The sequence below is a fragment of the Amphiura filiformis genome, chromosome 7 (genome assembly GCF_039555335.1).
Source record: "Amphiura filiformis chromosome 7, Afil_fr2py, whole genome shotgun sequence".
Taxonomy (NCBI): Eukaryota; Metazoa; Echinodermata; class Ophiuroidea; order Amphilepidida; family Amphiuridae; genus Amphiura; species Amphiura filiformis.
The window spans coordinates 57,733,509-57,756,894 of record NC_092634.1 but is presented as its reverse complement, the minus strand read 5'-3'; the positions used below and the strand labels follow the sequence as shown (position 1 = coordinate 57,756,894).

General features: G+C 37.6%; 1 protein-coding gene across 4 annotated transcripts; it reads right to left on the bottom strand.

The window, feature by feature from the left end:
* Positions 1-388: 388 nt before the first annotated feature.
* On the bottom strand, positions 389-23,081 carry LOC140157384 (baculoviral IAP repeat-containing protein 1f-like). 4 transcript variants are annotated; one of them, XM_072180564.1, is made up of 15 exons: positions 22,716-23,081; positions 20,881-21,006; positions 19,008-19,063; positions 17,079-17,354; positions 16,384-16,512; positions 15,665-15,817; positions 15,012-15,272; positions 14,047-14,349; positions 12,551-12,665; positions 11,241-11,434; positions 10,389-10,488; positions 9,090-9,211; positions 4,254-6,984; positions 3,548-3,648; positions 389-2,701 (listed from the first exon to the last, which is right to left on the bottom strand). In XM_072180564.1, the coding sequence occupies exons 3-14, from the start codon at positions 19,051-19,053 to the stop codon at positions 3,579-3,581; spliced, it is 4,500 nt and encodes a 1,499-aa protein (XP_072036665.1). In that variant the 5' UTR covers positions 19,054-19,063; positions 20,881-21,006; positions 22,716-23,081; the 3' UTR covers positions 389-2,701; positions 3,548-3,578. The 4 variants fall into 4 exon arrangements, with proteins under 4 accessions (XP_072036665.1, XP_072036664.1, XP_072036662.1 ...); XM_072180563.1 differs by lacking the exon at positions 22,716-23,081 and adding an exon at positions 21,232-22,324; XM_072180561.1 differs by lacking the exon at positions 20,881-21,006.
* Positions 23,082-23,386: the final 305 nt, after the last annotated feature.

The following is a 23,386-nucleotide window of genomic DNA, read 5'->3' as shown; positions in this document are numbered from 1 at the left end:
GACCACTAGCCAAGCTTCTAGAAATCAGACCCAAGTGGGTGTTGTGGCCAGTATATACAGCCAGAATGGCAAATGCTTGCACACCCCGACAAGTTATGGCGGTGCCCATGGGTCATGTGGGCATTAAATTAAGTGCCTTTTATTAAATAGCCTAGGGTGACTGCTAAACTTTGTACAAAAAGTGCATAACCTTAAAAGTGGTGGGAATATTAGGCAAAAAAATTCCAAGGCCTCGTATCAAACGCAATTTATATATTTAAAAGCATGTGCTAAAATAAGCCCACCTAGCTAATTTTGTTCAATCTGTTACACCAATATTTAAGTGTTTTGGTTTTACCTGTTACAGACATACACACAAGTTAATTTCTTAACATCAAAGCAATCTGTATACTAGTTGTTTTAAGTGTTTTATTGTCACAAAGATACACATAAAACTACAGAATATTTTAGAATAAGTATATAAGAGCACTGCATGCAAGTTTGTCCAATAACAACCCAGCAAACACAGTTTTACAGAAATGTTTAAATGTTGGGTTTATATAAAGGGTATAAAACGTTTTGGTAACATTCAAAAACATTTTTGAAAACTTGAGAAATTGAGATACATAGGCAAAAATATGAAGCAAAAATCAATGTAAAGGCCGATTGAGACTCTGCGATGCGATGCTGCGAAGCTTTCAAGCGATCGTAGCATCGCGCGATGAAATTAAATTTCATCGCACAATGTTGCTATGTTTGAAAACATGTGGGGTCTGCATCTCCTTTTATGGTCATTCTACCGACCTTGATTTTCTAGTAGCCAATCACAAGCTTGCACGGCTGCGGTCATAGGCGTAGATCCCGGGGGGATAAACCAATATTTTGCCAGGGGGGGGGGGATGGTCCATACAATCATCCCCCCAATGTTGACACCTGATAATGGGTTTCTGACCAAATTAACCTCATATTTGCCTATTATAGCCCCAAAAGTACAAATTTCTGCACGCTTCGCGCACATTTATTCTACTGTTTCACCATATTTCATCAGTTTAGCTTTAAATATCAAAAAATTTCCCGCGCTTCACACGCATTTGTACTGTAAACTTCTTCTGTCGCCAAAAGGTGCTGGATCGACTATTCTTCAAGAATTGTTTTACAACTCCATCCCCCCCCCCCCCATGTCAAAAAGAAATCTACGCCACTGGCTGCAGTGTCGCAGCGCAATGCGAAAAAACTGAACAAAATCCAACTCCATCGCAGACTGAAATTTCGGTTTTTATAGCATCTCATCGCGCTGCGATGTGGAGTCTAAATCGGACTTAACACATAAAACAATTAGACACTTAGCAAGCTCATACATTGCAACCAATTATGAGAGAATATCTCTCTGGTATTCATGTTCAAGGTGATGATAATTCAATTTTCAAAATTGTCTTCATTTGGCCTTATTGGATCACATCATGTCATTTTATATTCATTTAATGCAACTAATTATCTATGCGGGCCCTGCTTATCAATATTTCATATCCAAATGAAATGAATCTATGGATGAGTTTAATGATAAATATCAACTGCATATATTTAGATTTGTGTAATGGGGAGAGAATAAAGGTATTATTTTTAGCCACTGTCATGCATACAACACTGGTGACATCATTATTTTAAGTAAAACAACAAGGCTAAGCTGAGTTGTTTAATGGCAAAGATAATAATGTCGCCCCTGTTATATGAGATGATAGATGTACGACAGCGGCTACAAACAATACCTTTAATCTCATTCTTAAACACTTCAAATAAAAATATTAATCATAAGTATACCAAATTTTACCTACACTTTACAAGGAACTACCTAGGGCTTAGAATCGATCAGTCCAATATTGCTATGCGCCTCCGATTGATTCAAATAGCGTGTAGGAGTATCGCATTGATGCATGCACCCTGAACTGTGTTATATTGTGTCATATCACACGGTTAGATTGCAGGAACTTTCTCAAGTATTCATAATGAGACATATCCCCAGGGGGGGCCACTCGGAATTATACTTGTAAGCATCCGCGTTAAAGAAAACATGGATTTAGTGTTGTTTTGAAAAGCAAAAGGAGGATCCGTGTGGATCCGAGATTAGGGTCTCAAAACACTCATTTTACTAGAAGAATTAAGGTGTTTTTTTAAGAACGATCCTCCCTTAGGGTAGGTTTTAAAATTACCCAATTAACGGCCATTAGTGGTGACATATTTATCAAGTTATTCGGTACAAAAGAGTGGTTTCCAAGCGATTTTACAAACCAGATTTAAAAAATTCGGAGCCAACTTCAACAGCACCAGGAATAGCCGATCATTACTGAATGACACTCATACTAACACATACAATGTCTATCCTGATTTAGGGGCAAATTTCAAACCAATTTCTCGCTTAGGGTGGTTTTATTTTAGTAAAATCCTCGTTTAGGGTTAGTTTGACAAATTGTCGACATCCTCGCTCAGGGTCATTTTTGAAAGTCAATTCACGCGGATGCTTACAACTTTTATACATGAGTGCCCCCGGGACATATCATCCCCCATTGAAAGATTGTTTTACCCCTCTCCATCTTTCCATTTATATTTTGTCCATCATGTTCATATATATGACGATTAACAACTTGAAGATCACAGAATCACTTGAGAATCAATTTGGTATCTATAATGGTAATTCGTGGCCTACTGTAGTCCAATACTGGAACACCTGTGAATGAAAGAAAGGAGAATATTAATTTATGTGCACTTTATGAGTGTGCGAAAAAAACATGCATACACAAATACCCCCATATACACAAATACATACCCAACCTATGCCTGCTGGCAACTATGGACACTGTGTATTTCTGAACAACTGGGGATATCTGAATCAACATTTAATTGCAAACAGATGCTAAGATGGCATGAAAACTACAGAAAGCAAATATCAATCCCAGAAACAATCAAAAATCGAATGCAAATCTTTTGATAAAAAAACTTTTTAGCTAGATTTTATCTAAAGATTTGCATTCGATTTTAAAAACACCAGTCGCAGCACCACAGGAGAGCATTGGGGCATTTGACACCCCACCCCCACCATTAAAAAAATCAGCTTTGCCACATGGTTCCCCCTCGGAACAAAAAATTCCACTGTTTTGGGTTTAAAAAATACATATTGTTCCTCATTGCCCTCCAGATAAATTCCTAGTGCATGCCCCCCACCCCATTGTTAAAGCTAGAATACTGATACAAGCTCTTCAACTGTTCAATCTAGGTTTTCCTGGAACATACAAGCAATCGCCTCGCATGCCAGTACACATCAATTTGCGATTTGTGTCAAGTATACTGCATGTGCACCTGATAGTGTGTCGTGTCGTAATTGTCAATCAAAATTACCTGTGTGGACACATTTCACTTAATAATTGCCCTGGCGTGTGTAAAACCAAAAGTGATTACGACACGGGGACCATGATGACAACTGACTGTGTGTGAACGCTCTCATCATTCACTTATCATAATCTTGTCATAATCAGGAAATTACGACACAATAACAAAAATATACTACTGTACTCACCTTCTTACACTGATTTTAATATTTGCACAGCTTACAGTAACTCCAAAAAATCATAATCAGGCTTCAAAATCAAATCTTCAGGTAGGCAGCCAGTAAAATATCTGAGCAAATAATGCAAAATATCCAACATAGGTACTAGGAAAGAACAAATATCTGTACTTTTCTTTCTAATCTCTCTCTCATGCCTCTTATACACAACACATTGCCATTGTTTTCTCTTTGCCTCCCTCTCTTCCATCCACTCTTCTCTAAAGGTCATTTACATTCAGTCAAACTGATTAGTTTTTGACCATTATATTTATTCAAAAAAGTGCTCTACCTCATTGTTCAAAAACCAAAGTTCTCTCTCTTCTTAGATCACTACATGATCTCAATCCTAGGAAATCAGTGTGACATACAGTTTTTAGTTAATTTACTTGTTGATGGCAAGTTGTTTGTTATTGATAATTTCAACTGGTATGTTGCAAAATTTGACTTTAAATGTATCTATCAAAATTATTCAAAACCCAGACTGTTATTTTTAAATTCATGCACTACATTCATTCAGTTACAAAAACTTGATGAAGAAACATATGCAGCAGTAGAATAGCTAGGAGAAAAATTTTCATCATCTAAATTGTACTTTCGTTTTTCCTACCATTATTTCTATTTCAACAAATTACAATAATTCCTTAGTATTCATGATTGAATAATAACAATGACTCACCGTAACCGATCTAATTTTTGCTGACATCCAACTTCCAGCAATTCTTCAAAGTCGCTCTTCTTCAAGGCAATGTTATAAAGATAGAGTCTCTTCAGCTGATTTGCCCGCTGTAACTTGTTCTTAAATTCAACCCATGCGGAATGGTTGAGTCCAGGAGATACCTTCCAATCCACTTCCATTGATAAGGTGGTGATGCCATCAAGGATGTTGCAAAGTTCACCAGTGTACATCAACAAATCATTAGGGAAATGACTCTGACTGACGGAAAGTTTCTGCAAGGAGGGCACCCCCTGGCAACTCTCAATAAGCAGCTTATGCATCTGCCTACTGACATCACCAACGGAAACTGCAAGATCATTCAAGGAGCTGGATTTCAGAACGTTTCTTACAAAGGTATGGACAGCCAAATTACTCATCTCATTCCCAGACAGGTGAAACTTGACCACTTTGTGTCCAAACTCTTGGAAAGCTTCAAGAAATGCGACCACATCATCTGCTTGTGCCTTCATGTGTTTGATGTCCACAGCTTGCAGAAATGGACATTTTGATAAGCTTGCACCTAACATCGGCAGACAATGCCCTGCTTCATTGTTGGACAAATCCAGTACCTGGAGACTTGGCATCAGGCAAAGAAGTTGTGCTAGTTTTTCAGTCTGGTACCCATGCAATCCGGTGTCTGCTAACTTCAGTACGGATAAGTGTGGCAGGAGACCGTTCTCGATACTTTTCATAAGTTGCGTCACCTCCTTTTGTACATCAAAACCCTTTATATCGATGGATGCCAGTTTCACATGTTTGAGAGAAAGCAGGATTGGTGCCAATGTGAAAGGAGTTGCTGATTTCAACAAACCACATGAGATCCTCAAATGAATGCTGGCTAACAATCTAAGTGGTGTCTTTGTTTCTGCTAGTTGCTGGTCTTCAGGTTTGTCACATTCAAGTCTAAGTGGTGTCTTTGTTACTGCTAGATGGTCTTCAAGCTTGTCACACTCAAGTCGAACCAGTTCATTTCTCACCATCTTCCCTATTGTTGACTTTGAAACAGGCTTTCGCTGGGTTTGTGAAACAGTCTTCCACAATTCATCATCAGTTTCATCATATGAAGTTGGGGGAGCTCTCAACACAATGGACTCAATGGAAAGTGGTTGGCTGTGACATAAGAAGTAGGTTATCGCTACTGCACTACTGTCTGACACCCCAACAAATTTCAGCTTCCTTGTAGGAATGAGCTTGCTTAGTAAAGCAATATATTCATCTGCAGCCTGGGCTTCAAAGTTGCACTCCAAACAGAGCAAGATGAAGTCCTGCATAGTACACGATGCATCAAACAATAGCTTGTTGTTGTAGAACTCAAACACAGAATGCTCCAGTTGAGAGGAGAAGATTTCTAACAAACCAGGGAGAATGTGTTTTGCTACATGTGGACTAAGACCACAAGCAAATGACAAAGTGGGCTGGATACCAATAGCTTTGTCAACATCATTATGGGACTCCAGGTAATCCCAAAATAACGTATCATTCTCTTCAAGTAATGACACCAAGTAAACTGCAGCACAGTATTCTTGAAAAGTTTTGTGAAGAAATGAAACTTGACTCACACACGGTGCATGGTTGGTGCCTTCAAGTGTCTCCTCAGCTTCCATGACTGGCAGCACGACTTGAGCTGTCCTTTCAAATGGCTCTGTGCAAACCATGATGCCTAGCTGACATGCCAGCTTCAAGTTTTTGGAGAGAACAGGTGAAAGTTGATTCCCTGTGGTTAATGTCCCTTGTTGCACACAACTAGTAAGAGCAAGCTCTCCCAGTAGCTTGGTCAGGTCATCCATGTTAAGCTCCCCTATCGTGCCAGACTTAGAATGACTACTAATCCTGTTCAGAATTGCTTTAAACAGCTCAGTTGTCCTGATACCGCAAGCTCCTTTAGAGTTACTCCACATTAGGCATAGCTCAACTAGCATGAGCGGGACTATCGAGATACCTTTAATCAAAGCACTGGTGGATATGTAACTAACAAGCTTGTCTCCAAGCTCTTCCTTCTGTGCAAAGAACTTCTTGATGTAAGTGTTGACGTTGTCCATTGAAAAACCGCTCACCTCTACATACCGAAAACCTTCCTCAAATAAGAGACACCTTGTGGTAACCACAATATGACATTCTCTTAGAATCTTGTTGGATGTAGCCTTTACTAAGCTTCCTTCTCTTTGAATACACGATTTACTGACTGCAGACTTTGCTGCATCGAAGCCATCCAAAATCAGCATTATCCGATTGCTGTGTTTACCTATGAAGGCTTTGAGATCTTCAGCTTTGATGCATGTGTCTTCTGGCAGCAGCTGCGTTATAATAGCCTCTTCTATGTTTGACACATCAATAGAAGCCATATTGAGGACAAAGAGAAGTGAAATATCTTTCAAAGGAGATTCTTCCGTTCCTTTTGCCCAATCATAAGCAATCTTGGAAATCAAAGAGGTCTTTCCTGACCCAGCATGACCTTTGATCATGATCCTGTTGGGAGGGGATTCAGAACCAATCTCTGAGAACATATCATGGTAACTAGACAAATGGATTGTTTCCAACTGACAAGGTTTAGGTTTCACCAGAGATAAAGACAAATCTACATAGATATCTTCTATGTCAACGGTAGTGCTTGTTTGATTACTAAATTTTAGCGGTATCCTACAATATGACTGTAGGTAGTAGTGACGTAGAGCTCTTTGACAATGCTGCATATCTGTAGAATTGCAGAAAAAAGAAATATGTGGGGAAACTCTTCAGTGTTTATTGAGTTTTTACTAGTTCTACCTAATACAGAAATATAATGAGCACCCTAAATAAGTAATAATTGGTTTGATACTTAGGAAAATGCACCCACCCAAAGCATGATTTTACAATTCAGCAAAAATGCATTATTTAAGCCATTAGTAGGGCCATAGCCAGGGGGTGCACCCTCCCCTCCAATTTGCAAAAGTATACAAAATGTCTAAAAAAATTAGAATTTGCAAGCGTAGCGAGCCAAAACATTTGATTTTTAAGCTTTTTTGGTCAAAAAAGGTCTAAATTTGGGGAAGAAAGTCCACTTTTACAGAATTGCCCCTCCTTAGAAATCAGCACCCCTCCCCACAAAAAATCCTGGCTACGGGCCTGCCCATTAGTAAATATAATTATAATAGTTTCAATTATTCACAACATTTATGATGTTAATTATTAGAACAGACTATATTGACACACTATTGTTTCTCAAAGTAGCCTAGATAATCAATTGCATAAAGTTTAAAATTTTGGTTTATTTCCTAATAAATTATGTTTTCTTGCTTTCAAAACATGTACTATGTTCATGAAATGAGTATGACCATGCGCAAAGATGCCATTCGTGCTGTCAGAAAAATCCTGAAAATTTTGTGGAAACAAGAGCACCTATGCATGCCATTCATCCATTGCACGTTGCCGCCATATGCGAGGAGAGCCTCGATCTGGCAGCATGCATGAATGGGAATTGAACCAGTCATATAACATTGCGTAAAGTTAAGTAATACTTCCTTTCATGTATATTGCCAGTTCGAGGCTCTCCTCGCATATGGTGGAACCGTGCAATAGGCGAATACCCTCAACTGAATTGGGCATTCACAACTGGAAACTGACATTTTTTGCTCTGTTACTGTACAAGCCATTTGAACTGTAACATCTAACCCTTTATCGCTGGTCTGTCTGTTCATGGAAGTAAGAGACATGGAAGCTGGTCAAATACTACATCAAAGTGAGTATCATACTTGCCGCGATACTGAACAAAAGAAGTACAGGTGGAAGGGGAACAATTGAGTCAACGCATGGTCAACGTGTACCAGGTCTAAAATCAAAGTTCCCGCTTAAAAATCAATAGCAGTACGAAGTCGTGTACTAAGTCCTGACAATGACTGTGTTATATTACCGCAGTGCATGACTAGTTTTATGAACACAAACAGATTTTATAAAATCCCTACGTAATGATCAGAATGCTATCAGTTTAATTTATACAATTTTATTAAAGGTATGTAATTATGTAAAAACCTACCGATTAAATGTATATATATGCTAGACTCTCAGATAATAGTTTTAAAACAGAAAATGAAATGAAATACAATTTATTTTACGCAGAATGTAAAAATAATACCCGACCCTGGAACATTCTGGTCAACAGCAATTTCGGGCAGCCCCGGGCACACAAATAGATGCGGGATTAATTTTATAATGTAACGCATGTGCCAAGTGCGCATATCAAATTTTACGGCTAATTAGCGGTTTAGAAGTAAATGCATGATTTTCAATATTTTGAAATTTAAGAAAATCTGTTAGTATAGGGTTGAACTCGATATTTTGATTGGATTTCTGTAATTATGGATTACAAATCTAACATCCCTGTCACTTTTTTCCGAATATAAACAACATACTTGAAACATAATCAAGAAAAAACACGATTTTTGCTCATAATAATAAACCTGTAAAAAAACGAACTGGCAATAAAGGCGGCAAGTATGATCCACATCAAAGACACGCCGACTACATTGTTATCACAATAGCTTGATACGGACCCTCTATAGAATGTTACGTAAATAATTCAATAGGTGTTGGATCGACCAGCTTCCATGTCTCTTACTTCCATGGTCTGTTGTACTTATGCAATCTTAACCCTGGAATTATGGAAACTTTTGGGCCTCAAACATGAATATTATTAAAACATTTTATACCCTTTACATAGTAAACAGACATTTAAATTTTCAAGTCCTATAAAATGTTTTGTGTTCACAAAGCTCTCAATAATTTATACCAGAACAGAGATTTCTAGAAACCAATAAAACCTACCAAAATCAATATTTTTGTTCACAGCAAGTTGTTCTCCTCCTGTATCCATGACAACGCTTGGCTTTTGTCTTCCCTGGTCATGAATAGCACTGTAATCTCCCTGGCCGTCATTGTGGTCCATACTGTGACGACACAAAATAAACACAAAAGGGCTTACTAGAAACACGATATAGGTGTCAGTTAAAAGAGGCCTACTTTCTTGATTGGTGTACATGTAATGTGCAGGGCTTACTAGAAATGGCATCAGTTAAAAGAGGCATATTTTCTTGATTGGTGTAATCCCAGCAAACACAAAACGTTTTCGACATCATTCGCAAAAGGTTATAAAAGGTTGTCAGAAAACGTTTAAATGTCGGGTTATATAAAGGGTATATTAAGAGTATAAAACATTTTCATAACCTTAAAAAACATTTTTTGATAATCTACTGCTCAACAAACAAAAATGTTTTACAGAAAACGTTTAAATGTCGGGTTATATAAAGGATATAAAAACGTTTTAATAACATTCAAAAAACATTCTTGAAAACTTGATACAAAACATTCTAAACAGAATGTTATTTTGGGGTTGAAAAAATATTTTGCGAAAAATGTTTGCCCAAAATATTTTTAATAACGTTTTAAAAACGTTTTCATGACCTTTATATAACCCGACATTTAAATGTTATTAAAAGGTTTTGAAAAAACATTTTAAGAACATTTCTGTGTTTGCTGGGTTCAAATATTTTAACATAATGTTATTTAAGTATTGACACAATATTTCGCAAAAATGTTTGCAAAAATAGTTTGCAATAGCATTTTATTGTTGTAGTGTGTTTTCATACAAAACGTTTTAAAACGTTACCATGACCTTTATATAACCCGACATTTTAATGTTATTAAAACGTTTTTACCTAAACCAAAAGCCAAAATATAACTTATTTAAAACGTTTTTAAAACGTTTTTGTGTTTGCTGGGATGTGCAAGGCTTACTAGAAACATGATATAGGTGTCAGTTAAAAGAGGCCTACTTTCTTGATTGGTGTAATGTGCAGGGCTTACTAGAAACATGCGATAGGTGTCAGTTGAAAGAGGCCTAATTACTTGATCGGTGTTATGCGCAGGGCTCAATAAAAACATGCTATAGGTGTCAGTTGAAAGAGGCCTAATTACTTGATCGGTGTTATGTGCAGGGCTCAATAAAAACATGCTATAGGCCTAGGTGTCAGTTGAAACTTGAAAGAGAACTTATTACTTGATTGGTGTATGCGCAGGGCTCAATAAAAACATGCTATAGGTGTCAGTTGAAAGAGGCCTACTTACGTGATTGGTTGCTCCATTGGACACCCTTGTTGAATGTTTCTAGTTGAAGACAAGTCAGTTTCCAAGTTGGTCCTTGTGAATATCTTCAACTGTTGAATATCTACATGAAAGACAACAAATATGTTACTATCTTATCTTGGTTATGTAGGCCTGAGGTTCAGATGCAAAACATCATATCCAAAGGCTAGCTGCTATGTATATTTTTGGTATCGTCTTAAATTGCTAAATTAGGGCACGTTGGGGCAGTGGTACGGGCTGTGCCTTGTAATCAGTGGACTACGAGTTCCAGCCCCGGCGGTGTTCCCGTGTTGGGCAAGGCGCTTTACCTACTATACTGTACATTGTGCGCCACCCAAAGGTATGAGCATGCCTTAATTGGGCATTGTATCTAGCAGCTGACATATTATATTCTAACGACAGCGGAATAAATGTAAAGTGTATTGGTACATGGGGCCCTTTCACATGTGCCCATTGAAAGGCGCTGTATGAATACCAACATTTATTTTTTTAATTAGGAAGGAAAAAAGGTAAATAAGAGTTACTAAGGAAGGATTTTAAACAATCATGGACATTTAAAGTGCAAAATTTGGAAGCCAATAATGGGACCATGTTGAGAGAATAATTTAGGGTTAGAAATATGTTTTAGAATTAGTGGTATAATTCCAGATTAGGATTGGGCTATTCAAGTTGAACCACACTACCCCTGTGGAAGATTCTGGAAATATCTTCCACAGGGGAGTATGAATTCAAATGTAATTGGACACAATAACAGAGGAAGGGCTCAGACGTGACTCACTGGCTCATCAGGAAAAGGTGTATACTAAATACTAGTAAAAGGAATAAGTATAATACCATTTGTCATGGCAGCAATGAGATGTTGCAGACATAGTAGTTTTCCATCTTGTCTTATGTAGAAAGTGCTCCCTCTCTGTATAGGCTGGCAGCATGTGACACACGTAAAGCACTCATGGTGATAATGATTATCTTTGGCATGTATTGCAGAATGGTCTGGTAGGAGTGGTAGACTACACCCAGCACAACTGGAACTGTAAAAATAAGAAATATGTACTGTATAATATAACATTTCATAACATTTCTGACAATGTATGCAAATTTCATAAAATTTCAACCAATTATGTTGGTCGAACATCTGGGCTATTTCTAGTCTCGGGTCCAAACTGCATGTAGGTCACGGTTTGTAATGAATGACATAAACCAGCTGTGAAGGAGGCTATATAGCGATGTTGCTCACTCCAAATTCAATTTTGGAAAAACTAACGCTCAACCATGCAGTGGCATAATTAGGTTTGGTAGCGCCCGGGGCAAGAAACAAAATTGGTGCCCCTACCCCCCCCACCCGGGAATATCTTAGACGCGGGCAGTAGCGTAGCTAAGGGTTGTGGCGCCCAGGGCTAAGGATACAATGCCTCCCTCCCAATTCTTGAAAGAATTGTGTGTGGAGCACGCGAAATTTCGGACAAATAAGGCCTACCACTAATTAATTTTGGTTACTAGAAGTTGAATATTGGTCTTAAAATGTTCTTTCAATTGATTTTGTGTCCCCCCCCCCACGTAGTTACGCCACTGCAACCATGGAATTTAATTTTAAGTTTGTCAGTATCAAGTAAGTAACTTCCACTCTGCAGACTTAGAAACTTGTTTGATTCCACTGACTATTTGCTATCGAAGCCTTCATTTATTCTTGAAGCACACAATACCTCACTGCTGCACAAATATTGACAATGCTGACATGTACAAAATAAGCCAAAATCAGTAATGGCCCTTGGATTTAAAATCTATGCCACTCATGATATTTTTCCTAACCATAATTCAAACTGTAATAGGTTAAAGATACACTGTTCCATATTTGTCATACTTTAATTTGCTTTGTAAGACTCAGTGACAAAATTTCACTGGCCCTGTGGGTCTGCAGTGCTTTCCATGGGCTATTGCTCAAAGAGCTTCAAAGGCCCTCCTTAGCACTGCTGATAATCTTAATAATAATAATAATAATAACAAGAATTTATATAGCGCATAAAGCATGGCATCAATGCGCTTTACACATTAAAATCTAAATGACAATAACAACATCTTATAACTTACAAATTACATATAAGCACATTCATACATTAAATATCTTTCCCTGCTTTAAAGTAACAAACCTTGGTTGTGATTCCATATCCATCTCTATGTCTTGGTTACCCATACACATCAAACAAGAAAAGAATTCTTCCAGGTTCAAGGGTGACTTGCTGCCACTGAATATCTCCAAAGTTCCTGATGAAATGAAAACAAGGACAACAAATAAAAAAAGATAATCTTTAAGGCAACCAGTCAGTAGTCAAACACATAAAACTCTGCTTGTTTTGTTTTTCCGCGAACACAATCACGGAGAAGCATCACATCATTTCATGACTCACATCGAATTTGTGTACACCAACACAGCAAGCTAAAACCAAACAGTGTGAATTGATAACATAATGATACATTGCAGTGTCGTAGCCAGTGGGAGGCTGGTGCCCCCAGGGTGCCCCCAAACCCCAACCCCCGCTCATCATGACATCACGTTGGTACATCTTAGGCTGTCAGTACATGACGGACCTTCAATCTTGTGCGAAAATCATTGGGACAGCTATGATGTTTGAAAGATCAAATTCCTGTGAATTGAACCTGACGCTGAAAATACATGATAGGTTTCATAGGTCATGTTATGTATTTGTTTACTCCTCTCCCCCCCCCCTAAATAATGTTGGAGCACAGATTGAGCTCAACCCTTTTCAACTATTTTTCAGCATTCAACATTGAATAAGGGGAGCGGGGATGCATTGAATAAGGGGAGCGGGGATGTGTGAAATAAACAAACTGTCCTAATATTGATAACGTGAATTTGCTTATATCTTTATATTTAAAAAAAGGATTGACAAGTTTATAAAACTGTGTATATAAAAAGATGGCAAATGTATTAATCTATTCATAGCTGAAAGAATGATCAAAATCGAAAAACACGTTTAGGAGATATGGTCATATTTATGATATTAATGTTGAAGTTCAACATTGAATAAGGGGAGTGGGGATGCGTGAAATCAGCAAACTGTTCCAAGCTTTTCGCGCGCGATTGTTGGTGAAAAGCAACAATAGCGAATTTTGTGTGCACTGCTTGTGCAGGGTGAAGAAACAAAGTTCATGTTGCTCAAATATTTCAAATGACTCTTCCTAATATATAAAATTGGATCGATTGAGCCCATATATATTGGTCGAGCTATGAGTTTTAAAATATTGGACGAGACGTATTTAAAACTCATAGCGAGACCAATAAATATTGGGCGTAAAGCATCCAATTTTATCATTATTATGTGTTAGATCCAATATTTTCACACACTTGGATTCATCAAAAAACATAATAATGAAAAAAAATTGGATAATTTTGCTCTACACACCCCCCCCCCCCCACACACACACACACACTTTCAGATTCTTGAGCGCACTATGCAAACAAAATTATGGTCAACAATTCACAGCTTCCTTCAGCAAGAAATATTTCCGTCGGTACATTTACAAATTGTAAATTGTGCTCCCTCAATCGACATTGATTTCATGTGAGCCATTGCTTGTCTGAGGGCATATGATCTTATTGCATTTACACAAGGATATGATTTACCTTCTTGCTTCACAGGGCTCATGACTTCTTGATAAGCTTCACCCTCTATATGTACTCCCAGAACTTTGTTATCTATGAGCCAATCAGCTTTCTGTGTGACAGCATCCCGTAATCTGCTCACGGCACACACAGGTATCTGTAATATAAGAATCACGCTCCCTCTCCCCTGACCGATGAGGTTTATCTGATGTGGCTTCATTCCAAGATTCTTAGCTACTCTGATGATAAAAGCTTTGACCTGTTTGTTTTTGGTATGCTTGGCACGACCTTCTATTCGAAGTTCTACTCTCCTGGTACCATCAGCTAGAAAGAAGAGGAAAAATTAAAAAATAACTAGCAAACAAAAAACCTATCAGAAGTTGCAGATCCGATCAAACCTCCTCCAACATGTGGGGGCCCTGGGGGTTCTCCCTGGTTGAAAGTACTGGTTGAAGGTATGCGAAGGTATAGACGAATCCAACGAGCCAAGTCATGGTCAGGATTTGGTCGGCCATAATTTATTGGGTCCCCAGCGCGCCAAGCTGGTGTTGTGACTGCCCAATTGGATGGATTAAAGCCGCTTAAAAATCGATGTTATATTGTATTGTGTATTTGTGTTGTAAACTTTCATCATTCTTTTGTCTACGTGTAACACGGGTGATGGAATGCAGTTTAAAATTCCCGCCAAGGACGCATCATTTCACATTTCGGATGCGACATACTCAGCGGTGAACCCAGCCATGGCTGCCACTGAGGTGTAGGAATGTGTGAAATTGGATTCGTCTATACAGGGATTTGCCACGGTTTTGGGTATACCTTTCCAGCAATTTTGGTATATCAATCAGGACACCAATGCCTAATTGGGCAAAAGTGCCCTAAAAAGTACTATAATTACATTTGCACATGTTGACCCCCTCTCTCTCACAGTACAAGGGGAATATGTCCCCAACTCACACACAATTGACTAATTCATTACAAGTACTTACGTTGGTTATTCTTTGTAATGAACAGTGTTATCGGTTGGCCATCTCGATTCTTGGCATATTCAGCTACATTCTCCAGCACAGAATTTGCATATATCTTCACCTCTTCCAATGAACTATCCTTTTCGACATGAAATAGTAGAATTTGTAAAAAACACAAATTATCTGGGTGCAACAAATTTTTACTTTCCATTAGCTTGACAAAACCATCTCCTGATTGCACTTGGTTGATTTCATCTTGTTGGATTCCAAATCCTTGCATGTCTGAAATGAGCAACAATGAAGGCAAAATACAACAGTAAGTAATTTTACATGCTTTCTGCGACAATTTCAGTCATAAAGTTCATTAACTTGGCACAAGTCTAAGCATTCTAAATTTATAGTATAGACTACGAGTTTGCTCATAAATTTATTGAAATATTTTATATTAATGAGAAAATGTGTTTTCCAAAAATTAGAATGCCTAATCTGAAATTAGTATACAAGTCTTTGGGCTTGATTGGATTGCACAGCATATGAAAAATGTGACTTTTAACAGAAATCTGGTCTGGCTAGGGGTATATTTCTACTTAAACCTCCAGGAACCCCGGATCTAGCATGGGTACCCAGATAATTCTTGAGCCCCCCCCCCCCCGTAGTAGTGACCGAAATATTACCTTGTCTTAGAAGTATTTTACAGTCTTCTAAAGCGTGCGCAGACATACGGTTCAGCTTCATTATGATGGAATTGTATGGAAAGTTGGGAATACTGGCAAGTTTCAATTTGCCAGTTTTCTTCTTTCTTTTCTCCTTCTGTGCGGCTGTGGATTCTGAAAAAAGAATAATATAATAATATAAACTATGAAAAAAGCTGCAATTTCACTTTGAATTTAGTGCCAGCTAAATTTCCATTTATTAATTTAAGGCTCAAAATATGAAAAATCAGACAATTTTGGTGCCAAATTGAATCAACTAACATTACAAAACATCTTCACTCTTCCGAATGAAAAAATTTGAAAAGAAAAAGAAAACTTTTTCAGGAATTTCCAAAAATAGGGTTGATATTCTTTTGTACAGTAAATAGAAAAAAACAACATTTTTCTGATTTCCAAAATTAGGGTCGGTCAGTTGAGGGCAAGCAAACATCTTTTTTTTTTGGCCTTACTGTAGTCATGGTCATAATCATCACCATTACCATACATGATCACCATCATTATCTCTTTTTTGGTCTAATTTGGTCTTATAACGCTATCAGTGACCGGAAAGGTGCCAATTGCTCTATATCACCAAGGGTAGAAGAGTCATTGGTATACCCACCGGTACCGATAGCACTATAAGGCCAAATTTGGAACTGACACAGCTTCTTAAGTAGAAAAGATATTATCAACATACAAACCTGTTCTGGGCTGCTCAAGATGACAGTTATGATGTGCATTTCCATTATCAGTCGCATCACCATCCCCGCTCCTCTGATATTTCTGAGGTGGTTGGTCATCACCATCATCAGAATGTTTCCGTTTATGACCTAAAAAAATATGTTTAATCTTTAATTCTTTGAGGCTGAATTGTCAATCAGCTCATTTCAAAGCTTTTGTTTTCAGGTGGGTAAAATTTCAAAATGAATTGCAGGTTAACAACTTTATATTGCTGTGACTATTCAACCATCCTGGACTGCTATGTTTTGTAGGGCCAGTAACTTTGTTTAACCCCCTGGACACTACTGGTCATTTAACAGCATTTCTGATTGGTTGATAACTTAAAATGCTCATTTCAATTGCCAATTATGACTAGGCTTTAAACTATTTATGGTCAAACTTGCATTTGCAGATGATCTTATTAATACCCTCCTTGGTTGGTTCAAAACTGGACACAATATTTATTTTGGCCAATCGACAGGTAGTTCTCAGGGGGTTATTTAAATTACCAGCTCCTGGTCACCCCAAGGTTCAATTCAATTTTGAATTTTGAAATGAATAAAAAGTTAAATTTGAATTAATGTTGAATTAATGTTGTTTGAAATTATTCTTTTCTTCTTCTTACGTTTTACGCTGGAAAAATCATTTAACAAAATCTTATCAAAAATAAAATTACCTCCTTCACGTCCGGATGAACAAATTTTATCTGCAAGATCTTGTCGCTCAATGCTTTCAAATGCTTCTTTCAACACCCTTCGCAAGCTTGTTGTCTCAGGTTGTCTTTGTTTCCACTGAGTCAGCATGTCAAATATGACATTAGTAATTCCTCTGTCCTTTCCATCTATACGTAGGCGCTGGATTTCATTAATTGTGAAACCCAACCTTGTTGCTAGTTGCTCCCAATCCGTACCCAGTTGGCTGGCCAAACCACGAAAATCAATTTCCCTCACATCTATGGAGGAAAAATTAATGCAAAAATGCAATTCCACTAAATACACCATTTTCAAAATCCATACATAACAGACTTTGCCTTTCTTCTTCATTATTTTTGTTGTCATGTGACACTCATCAAGATCAATAACATCCGTTTGAAAAAGGCTTAGCGACCGCAACCCAAAAGCTCACGTAAGTGAACATTTTTGTTGTGAGAAGTCATAAATTCATCAATATATATTTTTGTTGTTTTTCTTTTCAGAAACATTTTAAACATAGAAACATAGAAGCTCATGATACAGTGAGGCGCTTTTTTTTACCTATAACCAGTTCTTCTTTCAATTATAAGTCAGCAGAACACCTGGTACCCCAGGTCAACATAAAAAGTGGTAACCATGTGGGTTCTTCCTTTTTCAAAACCCCCCTTTTCACTGATTTTTCATTGATTTTACCCCCCTTTTATTGCCAAATCACTGACAAAATCAGGGTAAAAAATACCCCTTTTCAAGGTTTTCAATGAGAAGATTTCCAGACACCCCTTTTCAATGACTCCAAATATTTAAAATTATATATTAAGTACAAAATGTGCAAGTATGAACATTACTTTGTGTCTGTTGTACTCCCAGATGATCCTGTGTTATTAACTGGGGTAATTACAATGCCTGTATACTGATTTTAATTGAAAATGAACCAAAGAGGAACAATCCCTCGAAGTTTTGTGTACAGAGGTTCCTTTAAAGTATTGTGGTACCCAAGTTTTGACACAAGACCTCAGGCTGCACAACACTATGGGTTGGATACTCAGATCAGATATATCTTAAACACATACAGAAACAGATAGTAGAAATTCAAATGTACAATTTTGTGGTATCAGTCCAGGTTCCCATCCAGGTTATCCCAGTTCAGACACCTCTGGGAGATCATCGTGCATGTACAGCTTCTACATTATCTAGGAACATCATGCATGTTCATAATTATTATGTACATAAAATATTAAAATATCTTAGTTTGACACATGTCAAATGCCCCGGTAATCTTACTTTGATTTATTTACTTCACGAACGAACCGGCGCACGCCAAACTTCAAGTGCAACAGGGGAAGAGAAACAACGATACAAAATAAAACTTACATGCATCAGAATTGAACAGAATTAAAAACCAAGGAAAAATATCACTCGGTCGGTCGTAGAATTGTGAAATACCCCTTTTTTAATAAAATTTCGCGGAGACAATGCTCAGAATACCCCCCCTTTTTCGCGATTTCAAGGGTCCGCGATTTCAGTCAACAAAATACTCCTTTTCCATGAAATTTAGAACACACATGGTTACCACTTTTTATGTTGACCTGGGGTACCGGGGCAGAACACTGTAATATTTTATAATGCGCCTACATTTCAAGCTATTTCAAATGCACAAATTTATGTGCCAAATTTGTCTACCACAAATATGGTGGGAGCAGGGTGTAACACAACTAAATTGACCCTTCCTGTCACCAGTAGTCAGTGACAGCACCACAGGGACATCCTCAAAAACTTGGAATTTGCACCCCCCTGTCAGAAAATGGACACAATCCCACATTTTCAGCCCACCCCCCAGAAATTCAACAACCAAAGAAAATGGTAATGCCACTGAAACTACATAGGCTATTTGTTAAATACCTATACATACGTACCACTGGCTGAACTGTCCTGGCTGCATGAAGCTCTTGGGGTGTCCATTCTTTTTCATCTATAAGAGAAAAAAATTGCAGAATACTCGTGACCATACAGGGACATGTCACAAATACACAGACAGATCCAGATTTTTATGCTCAAATCCTAAAATTACTGGGGTGCTGGGAGGCTGAAAGTGGATGTTGTGAGGAGGACTCAGAAATTCCCAGAGACTTGTGGAAGATCTGGTGGAGTTGTATGCCACCAAGTTTGATATAAAATTGGATGGTTTAAATTTTGTATTGGGTGAAAAAACCATCCAATTTTATCATTATTATGTTTTCAGAATCTTTTCTTGGTCAAAACATGACTTTTGGTAAAAAATGTGATTTTTTGGTCAAAAATGTAATTTTTGGTTAAAAATGTGATTTTGGGTTAAAAATGTGATTGGTCAAAAAATGTAGAAAAACAAAATTTTTTTGGGAAAATGAGCCTATCCAACACAGTCCAAGTTTTGAGTCAAAGTGTTGATTATATTGGACTCTTCGACTCTGTACAAAGTATAGGAAGGAAGATTCTTTAACATAATAATGTATAGAACAGTGCAGCATACATAATGGACGCCATTGTAGGGCATACTGAGTTGTGCTACAGTCAGTATCATATCGGCATGCAGGAAAATGTACATATTTAAAGCATCTACAGATTGTTTTCCCGACTTTTTAGAGCATAGAAGGCGGCCCTAGAATGTGTGGGTGTGTGCAAAATTGCTTTCCCCCCTCCCCCACCCCTTGGCTTGCCAAAAAATTCTTCCTTCCTTGGGGGATACTTAATACAAATGACCATATGGGTGTGTTCCACCAGAAAGACCCCACCGCTTTTTGGATTTTACAGCTCCAAAAAAACCCATAAATTAGACCAAAATAGAGCTCCGAATGACCCTTGATTTTGATAATTCCAGCTGTAAAAGAACCCCAAATTGCTGATTTCTCGCATATCTGGGGTTTTTTTGGCAATTTTCAACCACAAAGCAAAAAGGCCCCCTTTTATTTGTTTTCGCAGCTCCCAAAGACCCTCTTTTACCACTATACAGGGTCGCATTTAAGGAGTTTATGCCGTCCAGGGACTCCTTATTTTTATTTTGCCCATTTTGGACTCCTTAAATCTCAAGTTGAAAGTGACCAAAGGGTCTGATAAAAACTGTTTGGACTCCTTAATTTCATGATGCACGGAGGCATAAATCATCAATTAAAAATTAAAAAAATAAAAAGATCAGTAAATCTTTTGAATTCCCATAGGCCAACAACACTAATAATTTCACTGGAATATTTGACAAGTTCTGAAGTTTAGAATTTCGGACAGATGGACAACTTAAATTCTCATCGGACCCCTTAAATGTTGGTTTTGTAGGTACCAAAGGGTCCAGAAAAATTAAATGGGACCCCTTGATTTTTGGTGCTCGCGCTACCCCTGCCACTATGTAGTGTGTCAGCTCCCATTGATCTACCACCTCAAAATTTTTGGGAGCATACACTCACTAAAAATTTATGTGCCCCATCCCCTTTGGCTGGGCAACCCCCCCCCCCCCCCAATTTTACCATCCAGAGGGCTCATAATTATTGCACATCATTAATGCACTATACATCAAGGAGGCAGGGGCATAGCCAGGATTTATTGGGGGAGGGCTGATGTTGAAAAAGTGGACCTTTTTTGGACCTTTTGTTACCAAGAAAGCAAAAAGAATGTAATTATTTTGCTCACTACACTCGCAAATGCCAGCATAAATTTTTTTTTTTCCACTCGCTATCAGTTGACAAAGTGGATAATGCCCTGTATACCTCGGTGACACTAACAATTATACACCTTTGGTGATCGGGCATGACCCCACCCTACCTGCCAGCCATAGGCCTATGCTCCTGTCTTGGTGACACTACAATTATTTTGTCATATTTTATATAAAGCAGTCCATTTTCTGTCTGATTCGGGTCATGGACAATGGCCGACGTGACAACTGCAAACCTGAAATTTAAAAACAAATCATGGGTCACAGGCCTATGAGTGTGATTCTCATTTTTCAAACGGTGAATTTTACAGTGTCATTTTCATAGACATAATATCACATAGGCATGCCTGCAAGCTTATTAAATTTAGCTAGTAATTGATCATTCTTAGTACATGATTTCGATTCTTGCAAGTGCCCGCGAAATGAATTTCAACTTTTAGGATGATACTTTATACTCTTACCCTATGATAATTTGAAACGACGGCCGATCTTCGAAGGAAAACTGTCTGACTTCATGGGCGAACTTCCTAATAGTATGAATCATGCAACAATGGCCGCTCTCTCTGAAGCTGGTTCCTTGCGTCTCATTCAGTGTACCATACCAACTCGCAGCACAAAAAATCAATGGAATCAGCGTAGAAAGGGGAATTCCCAGATATGCGCAATACGTGGGATAGCAATGCACAACTGACATGGCATGACTGGTATGTGAAATCATTGCAAATCATAGCATCATACAACAACATCCCAACAAAAACAGGCCCTTATTCCATCAAATTGTAGTATTAATAATAATCGTCAGGAAATGTTTTCTGCTCAAAATAACAACCATTGGATGTTGTGTCATATGTTCCCTAGTGTTTTTAATATTTCAACTTGAAACAAGGTAAAAAGTGAAACCACTGGCTGGCTGTTTTGGTTGTTTAACATGGTCTGGTACTCCATCATGTCCATATAAGGTGAAAAATATGACATAGCCTAATGCTATGTCAAAATTGCTCTGATGACACTACGAATTTGCCTGATTCCATTTGAGTGTATAAGTTGGGACGAGTGTTTACTTTTTATGAGTTCGAGTTAGAGTTGGAGTTAGAGTTAGAGTAGCATTTTATAGTTCGACTTAGAGTTAGAGTTGCATTTTAGAGTCACATTTACTCAAGTTGGGACATGTTCAAACATAACAAAATAATATGCCAAAAATCAGGTTTTATTTTATTTTATTTTTTAAATCCACTATGATTTTAAGATCGCATGCATTAGGAACAATGGGTAAAAACCGTTCATTTTCGACACTGAGTTATTTTCAAAAAAGTGGCATAATAAAGGTACCGCCACGCCATTCAATAGGCCCTATATACGCCGGGAGAGTGACTTTTAAAGCCATGTACGAAGTTCTGTCAAATTTTGTAAATTTTGTATTTTTTGTCCAAAATTCGGAAATAATAATTAGAACTAACTGTGGGAAGGGGTTTCTGTCCAGTGTAAACATAAATATGAAGGATTTAAATGATGTATGTGAAATGATGGCAAATTGCCAGAAAACGTTTGAATGTTGGGATATAAGGCCGGATATAAAACGGTTTTAAAAATCAAAACATTAAAAGCAATAGCTTTCAAAAACTTCAAACTTTACTGAAAAATATTCTAACATGTTTATTAGTGATGACGAAATATTTGGCAAAAACTGTTTGCAAAAATATCTGATTTCACAATAACATTTTATCCATTTTAAAAATGTTGTTGTGATTTATTTTCATGGAAAACGTTTCAAAACGTTTTCATGACCTTTATAAACATTAGGTCTAATGTTATTAAAACCGTTTTTACCAAAATTAAACTCCTGCTCTTTCCGACATCGAGGTGAATATTTGTGTGTGTATTAAGGTGCTCTTACCATTACTAGATTAACCTCGCAGCATTAAATTATGACCAAGTTTATACTCACTCGATTTTACTCTAACGTTTTTAGAATCTGCAACGGAAGTTAAATCCAATATCCTAGCATTAATCCGATCCCCAGATTTTCAAATCTTGAAGAAAAAAACACCGTCTCTATATTAAGGTGTACGCTGCTGGAATCTGGATCATTCATAAATAAGCTGTCATCTTCCGATCCGATAAGCCCGGGTGCATGTGATCATCACATCGACAAAGTTGGTTGGGCCTTTAGCCAATAGGCCTAACTTTTTATTGATTTTGTTATAAATCAAATCTGAGTAATAAAGATGAGAAAATTCTCAAGAAAATCTAGATTTAAGAAGTAAATCTAAACCAAAATTCCAAATCATTTAAGATGGCGTCGAAAATAATAAAAAGGTGATTCCCCGAAGTGACATGTGATATATCGCTTGCGAAATATGCGCTAAAATGATGCGCATAAGAGCTACATAGCTATATGTGAAGTCATAATTTTAAATAACTAGAATGTTTTATATTAAAAAATAATTAACATAGGCGGTGCCGGTGGTAATGGTGGGGGGAGAAGGCCTCGGATTTTTTTTTAATTGCCTGAAAATCAATCATCGCAATCATTCACGTCTAGTTTATAAAATCGCCAAAAACTAAAGCATTTTTAAATGCTCATTTAAAATCTCATTTAGCTCATTTAAGATGAGA